The sequence below is a fragment of the Carex rostrata genome, chromosome 1, assembly GCF_964058835.1.
Source record: "Carex rostrata chromosome 1, lpCarRost1.2, whole genome shotgun sequence".
NCBI lineage: Eukaryota > Viridiplantae > Streptophyta > Magnoliopsida > Poales > Cyperaceae > Carex > Carex rostrata.
The window spans coordinates 14,527,325-14,545,883 of record NC_135918.1 but is presented as its reverse complement, the minus strand read 5'-3'; the positions used below and the strand labels follow the sequence as shown (position 1 = coordinate 14,545,883).

The following is an 18,559-nucleotide window of genomic DNA, read 5'->3' as shown; positions in this document are numbered from 1 at the left end:
TGAAATCAATTGATCTAATGTGGTTCTTATATAAATTTATTCTTCTAAGTGAACTATTTTGGAGAGCTCTATGATGTTACCTGTCGGAAATTCATCATAACAAGCATGATGGGATGCCAGATTAAAAATAATCATTTATATATAGGAAAACAAAAAAATAAAATAGGGATTCGTTAGATTCAATGCAAGTAGAATTGTGACCCAGCAATTCTTTTTAACTAAACCCTTGATTGAACAATTGTTCCATATTTGCCTGTGGAATATCATAGCATATATATTAAGTAGAATTATGACATATACCTTTAACAGTGTATGGCCTCCCACCTAACTTCTCTAATTGGATCATGTCCTGTATCAAATCTGCACACTTCACGATACAATTTCAGGAATCTGGTGAAGGCTTCATCACACCGACTCGAGGAATACGTTAAGGTTGTTCGCTATTACCTTACATTTTCATCCTCAGCATGAATATTTTAAATTCATTGCTTCAACAAGAGCTTAGGCAAGGCAGAATACAAGGATTGCAACTAGCTCAGTCAGCCCCCATACTGACTAACCTCATGTATGTGGATGATCTATTGCTTACGGGAAGTGCTGAGACACATGAAGTAAGGCGTATTCACAACACCTTACAAACCTTTTGTTCTATTTCGGGGCAAAGGGTTTCACCTGAAAAGTCTAAATTGTGGTTTTTGAGAGCAACAACGCTAACTCAAATGCAATCGGCTCTAAGAATTTTTGGTGCAAATTTTGCGGGACATAATGAAAAGTACCTGGCAGTCCAGTTAATGTTTGCAGACCATCTGCCTTTCAACAACTTCTTGAGAAAGTTGATAACAAGCTACAGACATGGAAATCGCACTTGCTCTCTCCATCTGGTAAAATTGTCCTTCTCAAGTCTGTTATTGAGGCCATTGGTATCTATCATATGAGCACCACTCCTATTCATAAATTGGTTCTTGAAAAGATACAATCTAAGCATGTGCAATTTTTCTGGGGAAAACAAAATAAGAGATCCATATGCTTTGTAAAATGGGACAGACTAACTACTCCCAAATCAGAGGGTGGATTAGGCCTTCGAAACCTACATTGCTCAACCAATCACTGGTACTGAAAAATATTTGGAAGTTGGCCTCTGAACATGACGCGCTTTGGGTTAAGATAATGGCAGCCAAGTATTACCCAGTTTCAACATTCTGGCACTCACATCAACTTCATGCCTGTACTGTTCTATGGCGTGCTATGTTGCAAAACAGGGATATGGTGGCAGCAAATCTGAGATGGTTAATTGGAGACTGCCAAACCTGTGCAGCCTATGCCCAACCGTGGTTTGCCGATTGGAGTGAGGTACCGGTACCCACTAGGCAACAGAAACAACTCAAGGTAGCTGACCTTTTTAACAGTAACTTGTAGGCTTCGAACTGGACAGCTCTTGTTCAGTTTGCGGGTCCGGTACTTGCACTCAATATTCGGGATGAACATGTGGGTTTAATTCTGCGAGGGGGAATTCAAGATGGGCCACCAATGGAGAATTTTCTGTGAAAAGGGTATCAAATGATTCAACAGTCGAACACGATAATCAATCCGACTGTGGCTGATGAAGACAGGAAACTGTGGAAAACTATTTGGAAGTTAAAAAGCATCACACCTGGGGTCCAGATGTTTATCTGGAAATCCCTCAATGGAGCCTTACCAACAGGGGCAGAATCGGCAAAAAGACTACAGGGTTTTCCTTCAGCTTGTCAGTTCTGTCAGTGCCCAGTAGAAGATGTCATTCATGAGATTTTTCTATGCCCTCATGCTCGTGCAGCGTGGTTCTCTTCTGAATTGGGATTTCGCTCTCAAACAGTTTCAAACATGATGTGCAGGGAGGCACTACAGTATTTGTGGGAACCCTTGAACTCATCACAAATGGGTTTCACCCTTACACTGGCGTGGCAAATCTGGAAAACAAGGTGCAAATTTATCTTTCAGAAAAAACCTTGTAAACCAGATTCAACAATAAGTGCTGAAAACATGCTTCTGAGCTCTAGCTTACAAGATTTCCATCTAACAGACCCCCTTCAAGTTCAAATGAAGTGTTAATTAACAACTCAATAGACAACAGGAATTCAGAATCATATTTATGTTTCCTGGATGGTTCTCTTAAATCACCAGATGAGGGTGGAATTGGATTTATTATTGATTCACAAGGGGTACTAATCAGGTATGATAATGCGTACTGTAATAGAGCAGAATCACCACTTCAAATGGAGGCATGGGCATTGCTAAGTTCTATGGAGGCTGTGATGGCATTGGGTATCTGAGACTGTCAATTTGTCACTGACTCTGAGGTACTGGTACGGACGCTGCGTCCTCAAGGATGAATGCAATCACTGTTGATAACGGATTGGAGAGCATACCCCTATCTTGTCAGGATTGTTCAAATATTGAGTAGTCATGTGCAATTCCGCTGCATCTTCAGACCCAGAGAAGAGAATGAAAGAGCCCATAATCTTGCAAATTTGGCTAGAACCTTAAAAGTTTCTTACACCGGTTATACATACCCTCTCTTCTTGTTCAGATAGGCAGCAGATGTGTAATACTTGTTTACCAGTTTCAGCTGTTTTGTAGAATAAGGCTATGTCTTGCTATAACTTGATGTAATATGTACTCAGGCTTTCTGTTAAATGAATATGCCCAAGGGCTTTTAACCCAAAAAAAAAAAAGAATTATGACATACACATATACATATACCAATTTGCGCAACCAAGCATCTCTTTTATATTATACCACATAATTATATACAAAAATGACCAAAATGCCCCCAACTTATTGAAGTGTACAACATTACAAGATTTCGTAACTATAAGCATTCATCAATTTATGCTGAAGGTTAGAAAAGCTATTGATTCATTCCTTGTCTCTTGATTTCTTCTATATGCTTCAGTAACTATGAATAATAGGAGGAGCTTTGCCAATGCCACTTTGAACTCTTCAGGAAAAAATGAGACAACCATATATAAGGCTTAACTGAAGCATGATATAAGAACTGATAGTCAATGTCAATGTTAATTGAAGCACACATGCAAATTTTAGCTTGATTAAATGAAAAGAGAAATCAATTTAAGTCAGCTTTACAGTTCAAGTCAATTGATGACGATCAAGCTTGTTTTGGTACATGTTAGACATATTGCAACTTGTAGTAAAATTGTGCCTTACTCTTACTGGTACGGTTTTTATTCTGACCAGTACAGAAAAAAAAACTTAATCTAAAACACATCAAAAGGAAGTTATAATCTCTGTAACTGTACCTGCACAACAAAGAGATATCTACTGCACGACTACACCAAGCCCTTGATCTCCGTTCAACAAATTTTGATAGTTGTAAAAAATAAAAATAAAAAATTATTATTCTGTGATCTGTTTTTACTGAAACAGAAGGGTCCGTAGACTTATCCATAAGAAAATTAACTTTTCTGTAGTTCACTCTAGGTTACATATTTGGTGAAATTTCTAAGGTTCTAATACCTGTGTAAGTGTTGATTTATCTTTTGCTTTGTTTCTTTTTTATAGGTTTGGCCACAAGAGAAAATTGGCCCAATTGATTCAAAGGTGAATCCAAAAACTAAATGACTTCTTATGTTCATCCCATAGCATTTCGTTAATGTTTCGTTTTCTAGCAGTTTTTACTGACAAATGAAACATGCTAATTCATTAGGCCTTGCTTGTTTCAGTAAAACAAATTTAGTTGTACCAGTGACTACTTGATATGGTTAACATAGGTGTAATTAAGATTTCCAACAATCAAGTTTTATATTCAAGATCATTGATCACATTAGATTTTTGTATGAATTCATTAGGCATTGGCATGCTTGATTAATCGAATCAACAAATATTACTGAAAGTACAATAAAATATTTAATGATCAGAATACAACATGCTAGGATCAGTATCAGTCTAAGAATTCCATAACTAAGACCAAATTAATTTAATTTAATATATTTATATTATAACAATTTGTTTAGAACCGGTTTAAACTAAAAGTCCAAGACCTGTCATACTCTTGGTTCATACTAAATCAATCATGGACCATCCACAATTAATTATTTCATAAACATCCAAAATTCATATAGCCACAAGTTTCTAGCTAGACCTCAAACAAGTTTCTTTGAAATTGCAAAGCAAGACCTCATTACATGGATTAGACCATTATCAAGTACGACTAGGGTTGTTCAACCAGTCGGTTTGGTTGAAACCGAAGTAAACTAGTCAAACCAAACTTTTTTTCGGTATTTTTGATTCTGACAAAGCATATTGAAAATGGAGATACAATTTCTGGGTGCACTTAGCAAAAGTGAAAGAGGAAAACTTGCAAATGACACCCAATTCAGAAAAAGGCAAAATATCCAGCTGCTCTTTACTCCAGCGGCTCTTTTGAGTCTTGTATCTTATAAATAGGCTTCAGAAGTATTGTAATGTATGAGCAAAGCGTAGTCCTTTGAAGTAGCATGTCCTTGACACAGCTTCATAATGCAAAATGTTTTGGTCCGAGTCATCCGAGTTCAGCCGTGCCGAAAAGTTCCAAGCCGTTTTTCTCTTTTTTCGGAGAGGAAGTTCACGCCATTTTCGTTTTTTTCTGAAGAAAGTTCCAAGCTGTGTTTTGAACCGAAATTTTTATTAATAGGAAATATATTAAAAAAAATATCCAGATTAGATAACGCTTTTGATTTTTTTCGAGATATAAGGAAAACGTTTTGATTTATCACAGTCTCTGGCCGTTATGGCTTATTACGGCCAGAATTAGCGCTTAATTAACCATTCTAACTATATTAACTATTTTTTAACTAAACCAGAAAAAAAAACCCCAAAAAAACCCTGTCCGCGATATTTAGAAACGGCCAGCTCTGTCCATGGTATAAAGCAACGGCTAGGCAAAAAAGAAAAAAGAAAAAAAAGCTGTCCGCGATAGATAGCAACGGCCAGGCGTGAAATTTTAAAAAATGAACCCCTGTCCGTAATAGGTGATAACGGCCAGCGAAAAAAATTTATTTCATATTGATGCTCATTTTGTCTTGATTTTAAAACTGATCAATCAACGATTAATTATATTATATACAAAATTATTTTATAATCATTCATAATATTTTTTTATATATATTAAAATAATTTTATATATATTAAAATAATTTTATCTATATTAAAATAATTTTGTATATAATATAATTAATCGTTGATTGATCAGTTTTAAAATCAAGACAAAATGAGCATCAATATGAAATAAATTTTTTTCGCTGGCCGTTATCACCTATTACGGACAGGGGTTCATTTTTTAAAATTTCACGCCTGGCCGTTGCTATCTATCGTGGACAGCTTTTTTTTCTTTTTTCTTTTTCGCCTAGCCGTTGCTTTATACCATGGACAGAGCTGGCCGTTTCTAAATATCGCGGACAGGGTTTTTTTGGGTTTTTTTTCTGATTTAGTTAAAAAATAGTTAATATAGTTAGAATGGTTAATTAAGCGCTAATTCTGGCCGTAATAAGCCATAACGGCCAGAGACTGTGATAAATCAAAACGTTTTCCTTATATCTCGAAAAAAATCAAAAGCGTTATCTAATCTGGATATTTTTTTTAATATATTTCCTATTAATAAAAATTTCGGGTGTTTTGAACTTTGAAGAAGAAAGACTAATTGACAAATATTATAAATAGACATGGTGTATAAACTTCCTATTTCTAGATATCAATGCATTAATAGGTTTATGCACACCGGGATCACAAAACTAAAAATCATGACATTTATTACCCCATTTCAACTTCCAAGACTACAGTTGTGGGCTAGTAAAGGTTAAAAAAAAAAAAAAAAAAAATTCACTGAGAGCCATTGACCATTCACCCAAACTAGATCAACGGCTAAGATTGCGCACAAGAAACACACCTTAGTCTCGATCCGCCGAAATTTTTATTAATAGGAAATATATTAAATAAATATCGAGATTAGAGAATGCTTTTGCGTTTTATCAAAATTTTTATTAATAGGAAATATATTAAATAAATATCGAGATTAGAGAACGCTTTTGCGTTTTATTGAGATATAGAAAATCGTTATGGTTTATCACGGCCTCTGGCCTTTATGACTTATCACGGCCAGAGTTAACACCTAAATTAACAAGCTTAACCATTCTAACTGAACCATAAAAAAAACCGGAAAAAAAACCCTATCCGTAATAGATTGGAACGGCCAGAGAAAAAAAAAATCTGTCTGTGATAAACAGTAACTGCCAGACCCGAAAATTTAAAAAATAAAAATTGTTTCACTAATGGCCGTGATGGGTTATCACAGCCAGCCTTTTTTTTTCTTTCTTTCTGCCTCTGGCTGTGATAGATAGTAACGGCCAGGGTTTTTTTTCCGGTTTTTTTCTTGCACGGTTCAGTTAGAATGGATAATGATTAATTAAGTGTTAATGCTGACCGTGATAAGCCATAACGGCCAGAGGCCATGATAAACCATAACGGTTTTCCTATATCTCGATAAAATCCAAAAACGTTCTCTAATCTCGATATTTATTTAATATATTTCCTATTAATAAAAATTTTGGCTCGATCCGTGCCTTTATATAACTCCCATTAAGAGGGTTCCATGTGGATCTCTTTAAGTGGCTGATTTTTTCAATCATTCATTTGACTTAAAATATTATGCTAAATATTTCTCGTCAAGTAAATACCGGTGCAAAATACCAAATTTAGTACATTTTTAAATTAATAATTTCTGGGTGTATTTTTATTGTAAAAAGTCCCAATATAATGCTACAGCCTACAAGTTTGATTGTTATAAAAATATAGAATATAAATTATATATTTTATTTCTCTTTTGTGAATATTATTTTTTTATTATCTTACGGAATAATCTATTTCATTTTAAAATCAGATAAATTTTAATTTATAAGTGATTACATACAAAATTTATTGTTATCCGTTCAAATTTAATTATTATAAGGGTTATTAATATTTAAATAGTTAATTACCATAGAATGAAAATTTTGAGAATGGTTCTATAGTGAATTATTTTAGTGTAACTTTTGTTTTAACATAATTTTTTAGCAAATTATTTTTTTAAGTACAAAACAAGCTTATGTTAAAAAAATTCGAGTTTCCGATCCGATTCAACCAATTCTGACCGATTCTTCCGATTCCGATTTCATAGTCAAATATCCGATTCTGATTCTGATTCTGATTCTGATTCCGATTTTGAGTTTCGAAACCATGATGTTGAGTGCTTCAGATCAATCATTTTGGACATTGAAAACGTAAAAACATGTTATAATCATATGCTTATGAAAGTAGAATATCCAACCTCTAACTTTACTCGTACCCGATATAATTTTATTTTTAAAAATTATCTTATATGAAAATAGGAAAGATAATGGAAAAAAAATCGTTATACGAAAAAATTATATATCTGTACCCGAAAAAATTATATAACTTTACCCGGTACAAAATTATATATCTATATATATAATTTTATTTTTAAAAATGATCTTATACGAAAATAGGTAAGATAACTGAAAAAAATCATTACACGTACCTGATAAGCTAATGAAAGAAAAATCTTACCTTGTGTTTTCAGACACGATACAGGTCGGAAAAATGGGTAATAGGGTGCCATTGACCCGAAATTTTTATTAATAGGAAATATATTAAAAAAATATCCAGATTAGAGAACACTTTTGATTTTTTTCGAGATATAGGGAAAACGTTTTGATTTATCACGGCCTCTGGCCGTTATGGCTTATCACGGCCAGGATTAACACTAATTACCGCACTTATTAAAAAAAAAAAAAAAAAAAGAGTTCCTGGCCGTGATTGATAATCACGGCCAGAATTCAAATCCAGTGCAATATCTGACCGTGTAGAATGAGATCTGAGTTTGACCGTGTAGAATGAGATCTGAGTTTGTCCATTTAATATGGGAAATATGCTGGCCGTGATTATCAATCACGGCCATGAATTTTTTTTTTTTTTTTTTTTTTTTTTTTTAAGTGCGGTAATTAGTGCTAATCTTGGCCGTGATAAGTCATAACGGCCAGAGGCCGTGATAAATCAAAACGTTTTCCCTATATCTCGAAAAAAATCAAAAGTGTTCTCTAACCTGGATATTTTTTTATTATATTTCCTATTAATAAAAATTTCGGTGCCATTGACACCCCTATGTCCAATCGATCAATAGTACTATAATCAACCATAGATCACCTTTTGTTGAAAACTATGTAAACCATCAATTCCTGACTGAAAGCACAGAATATATGGGTGAGAATCTGCTGCGATCCTACGGGATCGCAGGGTCCTGCGATCCTACGGGATCGCAGGGTCCTGCGATCCTACGGGATCGCAGGGTCCTGCGATTCCAATTTCAACCCTTCATTTATTACAGTGTGGGAATCTTAAAAAGAGATAGTTTTTGTGCACGAATCTCAAAAAGTATAAACGGCTGAGATTAGAATCGTAGGAACCCTGCGATCTTGTTGGATCGCATCAGATTTATTTCCTGAATATATACCCATAGTTTTCTACAGACACTTTCATTAGAAAATAATATATAATGCATAACTGGCTTCAATTCAATCAAACTTAACTTCAATTAAAAATAAAGTACTAAAACAAATAACCATATATACCACTTACCTTACATAAGGTGGATTCAATTTGGTGCTTTTCTTAGACGAAATAGCAGGGATATCAGGGACTTTAGAATGTAATATGGTTTAGATCATACTGTTTTTTGTAAAGTTAATGGATTGGATTAAACTAATAGCATATGGGGTGTCAGATGTTGGTAGAAGAGAGATTTTCTTCAACAAAAGAAAAGTTACTTCATTGAGGAATTTCATCAAACAGGTTGCGAGCAATGCAATTGTTACAAAAATAAACTTGTCCAATGGATCAGACAAATTTTGTCCAATGGATCAGAGATAATTAAAATGTTTTGAGCAAGATATATAATTATAACAAGTTTGCAGCTATTACCAAATTAAATATGACCAACCAAAAGGCACTACAAGCACCTAACACCTAATTACCAAATCGATTACTTATACTCCAGCCTTATTCCTTGTCAATTATTCCGCTATCTAAAGAGGCAATTGCATCTGTTATGATTATGTAACCAATGGAAAGGCGAGAGCATGTCCTCGGACAAAATACAACCACCTCTTGAAAGGGCTCATCAATGAATTTGCGGAATCGTTTCATTGTATGATAACCAAAAACAAGTTGAAAGTAGAAGCAACTCCTTTGTCTTCATAACTTTTTAACTATTCTTGCCCAGTCCATCTATAAGCATTAGGTGTGTACCCTTCAGAAACCATTTCATGCATCAACTCCTTTGCCTTCACAATTTCACCTTTCTTGAACAACGCATCAATAAGAATGTTATAAATCATAGCATTAGGCTCGCACCCTTTGGAAATCATTTCATGCATCAACTCCTTTGCCATTGTAACTTCACCTTTCTTACACAACCCATCTATAAGAGTGGTATAAGTCACGACATCGGGCTCGCATCCTCTGGAAATCATTTCATGCATCAACTCCTTTGCTTTCGTAACTTCACCATTCTTGCACAACCCATCTATAAGAGTATTGTAAGTCACGACATCGAGCTCGTACCCTTTGGAAATCATCTCATGCATCAACTCCTTTGCCTTCGGAACTTCACCTTTCTTGCACAAACCATCTATAAAAATACTGTAGGTCACGACATTGGGCTCGAACCCTTTGGAAATCATTTCATTCATCAACTCCTTTCCCTTGGTAACTTCACCATTCTTACACAACCAATCTATAAGAGAGTTATAAGTCACGACATTGGGCTCGTACCCTTTGGAAATCATCTCATGCATCAACTCCTTTGCCTTCATAATTTCACCTTTCTTGCACAAACCATCTATAAGAGTATTGTAAGTCACGACATTGGGCTCGTTCCCTTTGGAGACCATTTCATGCATCAACTCCTCTGCCTTGATAACTTCACAGTTCTTACACAACCCATCTATAAAAATGTTATAAGTCACGACATTGGGCTCGCACCCTTTGGAAATCATTTCATTAATCAACTCCTTTCCCTTGGTAACTTCACCGTTCTTACACAACCCATCTATAAGTGAGTTATAAGTCACGACATTGGGCTCGTATCCTTTGGAAATCATTTCATGCATCAACTCCTCTGCCTTGGTAACTTCACCATATTTACACAACCCATCTATAAGAGTGCTGTAAGTCACGACATTGGGCTCGTACCCTTTGGAAATCATCTCATGCATCAACTCCTTTGCCTTCGGAATTTCACCTTTCTTGCACAAACCATCTATAAGAGTATTGTAAGTCACGACATTGGGCTCGTATCCTTTGGAGATCATTTCATGCATCAACTCCTTTCCCTTGGTAACTTCACCGTTCTTACACAACCCATCTATAAGAGAGTTATAAGTCACGACATTGGGCTCGCACCCTTTGGAAATCATTTCATTCATCAACTCCTTTCCCTTGGTAACTTCACCGTTCTTACACAACCCATCTATAAGAGAGTTATAAGTCACGACATTGGGCTCGCATCCTTTGGAAATCATTTCATGCATCAACTCCTCTGCCTTTGTAATTTCACCATTCTTACACAAACCATCTATAAGAGTGCTATAATTCACGACATTGGGTTCGTACCCTTTGGAAATCATTTCATGCATCAACTTGATTGCCTTCGGAATATCACCTTTCTTGCACAACCCACTAGTTAACGAGTTGTATGTAAAAGTATCAGGTATAACCTCGGCATGATGCATCAGTCTATACAAACCAAATGCCTTAGTGAGTTGACCTGCCTTACAAAGCTCATCTATAACAATGTTGTACGTGATAGCAGAAGGTTCACACCGACCGCCATGTTTAACCATCCTGAAAAATAACTGAAGGGAAAAACCAATGTTGCCCTTGGAGCAAAGACCCTTGATAAGAATGGTATACGAGATGACATTAGGTATACATCCCAACTTAGGCATTTTGTAAAGAACAATAGCTGCAGCCTCACTACACCTATTCTCAGAACAAAGACCCTTGATTATTGGACTGAATCTCATGGCATTACCCATGTGACCCTCTTTGAGAAGCCTTCCGAGAAAACAAAAAGCTAGGTCGAGACGATTCGTTTCAGCACAATACTTAATCATGAGACCATAGGTATTATCATTAGGACGGATTCCATCTGTTTGGGTTATAAAGTGGAAGAAGGAATAAACGGCCGGGTCAGAGTTTCGAATCAAGGCACCCAGGAGCACATTGAAAGGATGGATTGAGGTTGGAGCATTCTTGGAAGACAACAGCGAGTGATAATGCTCAAGGATCTCATTGTAATGCGAATTAGTTGCAGATGGTGGTCGTGGTTTTGGTTTGTTGTTGATTTGGAGGGGTTGAAATTTGGAATTGGGGATGGCAGAGCAGAAAAGACAAAGGCCACGACGAGAAATTGAAGGTGAAAGGTTACAGAAAGAGGTGAGGGACAGCACGGGCATCATCTTCTTCTTCCTCTTTTTTTCTTTTTTTTTGGGTTTGTTTGAGAGTTTCTTTCTTTCGAGTGACAGCGCACGGAGAAGATGAATATTGAGATGAGGAAGCGATGCGAAGATTGAGATAGGAAATGAAAGGACCAAAACAACTTGAATTAATGACTTATATTTTTTATTAACATCTCCATTCTGGGCCGACTTTTCTGGCCCAAAATCACTTCTTTTAGTTACTTTAGGTGAATGTCCGAGTTTGATTTATATTTTAAGTGCTTCAAGTGGATTTGAAATTCTCTGAGGCAAGGCATCTTGCTAAATAACATGTCGCTAGACTCTGACAAACAATCTGACAAGTTCAAATTAGAAAATGTATAAAAATATATTCTAATTTCTTATATGAGTAATGGAGGAACAAAATATCAATCTCAAAATGACAATCTAGATCAGGTTTGTCTGAATCCCTTACAATTTGCAAATAATCTTGATGGCGCTGCTTTGGCTTCATGCAGTGCACAAATAATAAAATTGAAATGAACAAATATATAACTCGTGTGTTGAATGAAATCAAAATAAGAATGCCAATTTCTCTATCTAAAATTACACTGCAACATGTATATTAGATGTGTTAAATTCCGTATTGATCCAATTTATTTTTTCTTTTTCAACGCCGATCATATTGAGATTTTTATTTTTACCCAAAAAATAATATTTTTTATTAAAAATAATCACGGTTCAGCAAAATTTTTAAAAATATCCAACCCGCAAAAAAAAATCTGCGGCCCGGGATTTTTTATTCCACCCCGTGGAAAATATCCGCGGCTTGGAAATTTTAATATATATATATATATATATATATATATATATATATATATATAGGAATATGCTAGCATGCTATGCATAGCATAGAGCTCCTCCATGCAACGTCTTGGATTTCGACTTTTCAAAATCCTAACGGTTGATCCGAACCGTTCATCCTGTTCTCCATATTAATATGTGTTTGGGAACCAAATTTTACATTTTTTGGAATTTTTTTACTATTTCTTTAGATTTATTGAAAACCGCTGTTTTAGCAAATCTGGACCATAAAAAAATAGCGATTTTCAATAAATCTAATGAAATAGTAAAAAAATTCAAAAAAAATGTAAAATTTGGTCCCCAAACACATATTAATATGGAGAACAAGATGAGCGGTTCGGATCGACCGTTAGAATTTTGAAAAGTCGAAATCGAAGGCTTTGCATGGAGGGGCTCTATGCTATGCATAGCATGCTAGCATATTCATATATATATATATATATATATATGAGGAGGGTTCAAATACCTCCATATTTTTGTGCCTCCATCTCTCTCCATCATTTTCGAAGTTCAAACAGTCGATCCGAACCGCTCAACCTAACCTCCATACTAAAATGTGTTTGGAGACCAAATTTTATATTTTTAGGAATTTTTTTACTATTTTTTTAGATAGGTACAAAAATACTGTTTTTAGATGGTTCAGATTTACTGATTTTGTACCTATCTAAAAAAATAGTAAAAAAATTCCTAAAAATATAAAATTTGGTCTCCAAACATATTTTAGTATGGAGGTTAGGTTGAGCGGTTCGGATTGACTGTTTGAACTTTGAAAATGATGGAGAGAGATGGAGGCATGATGGAGGCACAAAAACATGGAGGCATTTGAACCCTCCTCTATATATATATATATAGAGAGAGAGAGAGAGAGAGAGAGAGAGACGGGCTACGGTGAGTTGCGAAGTAAAACGCGTTTCTACTTCACGCCGTATTTTTATTTTGAAAGTCCAAACGACCGATCCGAACTGTTAGATGTTTAATCCATATTGAAATGTAGTTGGAGACCAAATTTTACATTTTTTGGAATTTTTTTACTATTTATTAAGCATTTTTTAAAATTGTTGTTTTGCTGTGAACAGTGAAAAATAGTAAAATTTTCGGGACCATCAGATCAGCGACTTTCAAAATTACTTAATAAATAGTAAAAAAATTCCAAAAAAATATAAAATTTGGTCTCCAAGCACATTTCAATATGGAGAACAAGATGAACAGTTCGGATCGACGTTTTGAACTTTAAAATCACAAAATATGAGCGTGAAGTAAAATAGTCGCTTTACTTTGCAACTCACCGTAGCCCATCTCTCTCTCTCTCTCTCTCTCTATATATATATATAGTAAGGCTTGGGTGCTATGGATAGCATAGAGGGCCACGACTCAATATTCGAGTTTTCAAAATCCAAACGGTCGATCCGAACCGTTCATCTTGTTCTCCATATTAATATGTGTTTGGAGACCAAATTTTACATTTTTTGAAAATTTTTTACTATTTTTTTAGCTAGGTAGAAAATCACTTGATCTAAAAAATTCTACACCATTAAGATATTTGATTTTCTACCTAGCTAAAAAAATAGTAAAAAATTTTCAAAAAATGTAAAATTTGGTCTCCAAACACACATTAATATGGAGAACAAGATGAACGGTTCGGATCGACCGTTTGGATTTTGAAAACTCGAATATTGAGTCGTAGCACGGTGGCTCTCTATGCTATCCATAGCACCCAAGCCTTACTCTAAATGTATATATATATATATATATGAGTAAAGCTAATATACACTTAAGTGTACCGTACACTTAACTTTATGACCGTCAAATTTCTTTAAAAGTCGTGTAGATTTTTTAAAAGTCGTGGTAGCACAACTTTTAAAGAAATCTGATGGCCCTAAGGTTAAGTGTACGGTACACTTGGTACACTTAAGTGTATATTAGCTTTACTCATATATATATATATATATATATATATATATATATATATAGAGTACGGCTAACGCGCTTCCTCTAGCATATGGACCGAAATGCTTCCGGTGGAAAGTTGAAATTTCAAAATCCAAAAAGTCGATCTGAACCGTTCATCTTCTTCTCCATATTAATATCTGCTTGGAGACCAAATTTTACATTTTTCTGAAATTTTTTACTATTTATTAAGCCATTTTGAAAATCGCTGATCCAACGGTAGATTCTGATTTTTACTGTTTGGTAAGCCACCGTTGGATCAGCAATTTTCAAAGTGGCTTAATAAATAGTAAAAAATTTCAGAAAAATGTAAAATTTGGTCTCCAAACAGATATTAATATGGAGAAGAAGATGAACGGTTCAGATCGACTTTTTGGATTTTGAAATTTCAACTTTCCACCGGAAGCATTTCGGCCCATATGCTAGAGGAAGCGCGTTAGCCGTACTCTCTATATATATATATATATATATATATATATATATATATATATATATAATACACACACACACACACATATATATTTTTATAGATTATGCTGTTCAGTTTGTTTGAAATTTAGATTAGTTTGAATTGTTAAGTTGGAGGTTTGTATGAATTTTATTTGTATGAATTGTTAAGTCAGAGTGCTTCTGAATCCAACTTTGCATCTCTGGTTAACATAGCAAAGCATCTTCAAAAATCATGAAAATTGACCAACATGCAGTCTTGATATTGTAGAACAAAACTGTGAAGTTTCACACAAAATCTCAAAACAGATCGTGAGATATTATCTCTCAAAAATTGCCCAAACTGCTGAAGAGTCTTGACATTGTAGAACAAGACTGAAGTTTTATGCAAAATCTCAAAACAGGTCGCGAGATATTATATCTCAAAAATTCTCGAACTGCTGAAGAAGTGCTTCTGAGCCCAATTTTACACCTCTGGTTAACATACGAAAGCATCTTCAAAAATCATAAAAATTGAATGACATACAATCTTGACATAGTAGAACATGACTGCGAAGTTTTACACAAAATCTCAAAACAGATCATGAGATATTATCTCTCAAAAATTGCCCGAACTACTGAAGGAGTGCTTCTGAGTCCAACTTTGCACCTCTGGTTAACATAGCAAAGCATCTTCAAAAATCATGAAAATTAACCGACATATAGTCTTGATATCGTAAAATATGACTGTGAAGTTTCACAAAAAATCTTAAAACAGATCGCGAGAGATTATCTGTCAAAAATTGCCCGAACTCCTGAAATAGTACTTCTGAGCTCAAATTTGCACATCTTGTTAACATACCAAAGCATCTTAAAAAATCATGAAAATTGACCGACATGCAGTCTTGACATCGTAGAATAAGACTACATGTCGGTCAATTTTCATGATTTTTGAAGATATTTACCTATGTTAACCAGAGGTGCAAAGTTAGGCTCAGAAGCACTCCTTCAACAATTTAGGTAATTTTTGAAAGATAATATGTCGTGATCTGTTTTGAGATTTTATGTGAAACTCCACAGTCATATTCTACGATGTCAAGACTACATGTCGGTCAATTTTAATGATTTTTTAAGATGCTTTGGTATGTTAACAAGATGTGCAAATTTGAGCTCAGAAGTACTTCTTCAGCAGTTCGGGCAATTTTAGACAGACATCTCTCGTGATCTGTTTTAAGATTTTTTTTGAAACTTCACAGTCATATTCTAGGATATCAAGACTGCATGTCGGTCAATTTTCTGATTTTCTGATTTTATGATGTCAAGACTACATAGGTAAATATCTTTAAATAATTAGTTTGAATCTAAAAGTAGTATATATGAGATAGGCTAATGTGCTTTCGGTGGCTTATGGGCTGAAATACACACGGTCCAAATTTGAAATTTCAAAATCCAAATGGTCGATCCGAACCGTTCATCTTATTCTCCATATTAATATCTGCTTGGAGACCAAATTTTACAATTTTCTGAATTTTTTTACTATTTATTAAGTCACTTTGAAAATCGCTAATCCAACGGTTTTACTGTTTTGTGCAGCCACCGTTGGATCGACAATTTTGTAAAATACTTAATAAATAGTAAAAAAATTCAGAAAAATGTAAAATTTGGTCTCCAAGCAGATATTAATATGGAGAAGAAGATGAACGGTTCGGATTGACCGTTTGAATTTTAAAATTTTAAATTTGGACCGTGTGTATTTCGGCCCATATGCTACCGAAAGCATATTAGCCTATATATATATATATATAGGACTTGGCTACTGTGCTATGGGTAGCTAAGAGGCCTCCCGTGCTACGGATCAATATTCAAATTTTTAAAATTCTAACGGTTGATCCGAACCGTTAATCTTGTTCTCCATATTAATATGTGCTTGGAGACCAAATTTTACATTTTTTGGAAATTTTTTTACTATTTTTTTAGATTTATTGAAAATCGCTGTTTTTCAGACAAATCTGGACCATAAAAAACAGCGATATTCAATAAATCTAAAAAAATAGTAAAAAATTTCCAAAAAATGTAAAATTTGGTCTCCAAGCACATATTAATATGGAGAACAAGATGAATGGTTCGGATCGACCGTTAGGATTTTGAAAAGTCAAATATTGAGCCGTAGCACGGGAGGCCTCTTAGCTACCCATAGCATATTAGCCAAATCCTATATATATATATATATATATATATATATATATATATATATATATATATATATAGTGGCTAATATCAAAACGTTTACACCACGCCTTCGTGCAACCAAGTCATTTTCTGATTTTTTAAGTCCAAATGATTGATCAAACTGTTAATCTTGTTCTTCATATTAAAATATGCTTGGAGACCAAATTTTACATTTTTTATAATTTTTTTATTATTTATTAAGCCACTTTGAAAATCGCTGATCCAACGGTAGCTGTTTGGAACAGTAAAATCAGAAGCCGCCGTTGGATCAGCGATTTTCAAAGTGGCTTAATAAATAGTAAAAAAAAATTCCAAAAAATGTAAAATTTGGTCTCGGAGCACATTTTAATATGGAGACCACATTTAACGGTTACATTTATCATTTAGACTTTAAAAATATGAAAATAACTTGGTTGCACAGGAGGCGTGGTGCAAACGTTTTGATATTAGCCACACACTCTCTCTCTCTCTCTCTATATATATATATATATATATATATATGGCGAAATTAGGATCACGTTGTTGTGTATTTGTAAAAATATTAAACGAATTATTTTTATAGACATTTAGTTATTATGTTTTATTATTTTCTAGTTCGGATAAATATAAATAATTCTCGACACGTGAGATGATTGTATTGAAGTCACATGATGCATTTTTATACAATCATCAGACACACCCGTACTAGGAAAAAACTTTGGCAACCAGTGTCTCCTGCTCAAGTTCTCATTCCTACATCAGAAAATCACACGTACCAGAAAAAAAAAACTGGCCAGTACCAATTTTCTGTTATACCAACAAATAAACCCTGCTCACACTCGAAAAAACCACAAAAACAAAAAATCAGAAATCAGCAGAACCGATCAGCAACATCTGTTCCTACAGATCAGAACCACAAAAAATAAATTAAAAAAAGGGCTTCATCAGTCTTACCAGAAAATACCCTAATCAGCAAAAACCAAAAAATTACCATGAACTAGGAAACCTTGAGTTACCTCCATAAAATACTCAGTGAGTATCAATCCTCCACATCCGAGAACCTTGTCACAAAAAAAACCTCAAATACCAGCCTTCAAGGTGAAGGGAAAATATGCACAAATTGCAAAAAACAAAGCCATAATTGAGATCGGTGTTGGATTTTATTTCCCAATCTCCGGCCGAGAAACCAAAAGCGACGGAGAATAGAGGAGACCGGAAGAGGTACACGGTGGAGACGGATTTGAAAAAAAAAGGTGAAGAGGGGAGACGCTATTAGCGTCGGAGTAAAGTAGGGAGCTCACAGTGGGGGCACGCGGTGTGGAATCAAGCGACACGCGGCTGGGAGCTGATGAGTAGTGCAGTGGGGAAAATTGAAGGGTTGGATGGAGTTTGAGGTACGTTGTGAAGAGGAAGCTGAAATTGATTACGTTCGATGACATCACTGAAAAAAATCTGAGTCGTATATTACTGGTCAAACGGCAGGTAATAGGGGTGTTACTGTTCTTTGAACTTTTAGATATTATAATGCATAACTGGCTTCAATTCAATCAAACTTAACTTCAATTAAAATAAAGTACTAAAACAAATAA

General features: G+C 34.7%; 2 protein-coding genes across 2 annotated transcripts; one reads left to right on the top strand and one right to left on the bottom strand.

Annotated features, from left to right (window-relative positions):
• Positions 1-467: 467 nt before the first annotated feature.
• Positions 468-2,309, top strand: LOC144564245 (uncharacterized). Its single transcript, XM_078313861.1, has 4 exons — positions 468-920; positions 1,045-1,386; positions 1,570-1,958; positions 2,060-2,309. The coding sequence occupies exons 1-4, from the start codon at positions 468-470 to the stop codon at positions 2,307-2,309; spliced, it is 1,434 nt and encodes a 477-aa protein (XP_078169987.1).
• Positions 2,310-8,856: 6,547 nt separating this feature from the next.
• On the bottom strand, positions 8,857-11,653 carry LOC144560158 (uncharacterized). The gene has a single exon (XM_078309341.1). It carries the CDS (start codon positions 11,544-11,546, stop codon positions 9,294-9,296), a length of 2,253 nt encoding a protein of 750 aa, XP_078165467.1. The 5' UTR covers positions 11,547-11,653; the 3' UTR covers positions 8,857-9,293.
• Positions 11,654-18,559: the final 6,906 nt, after the last annotated feature.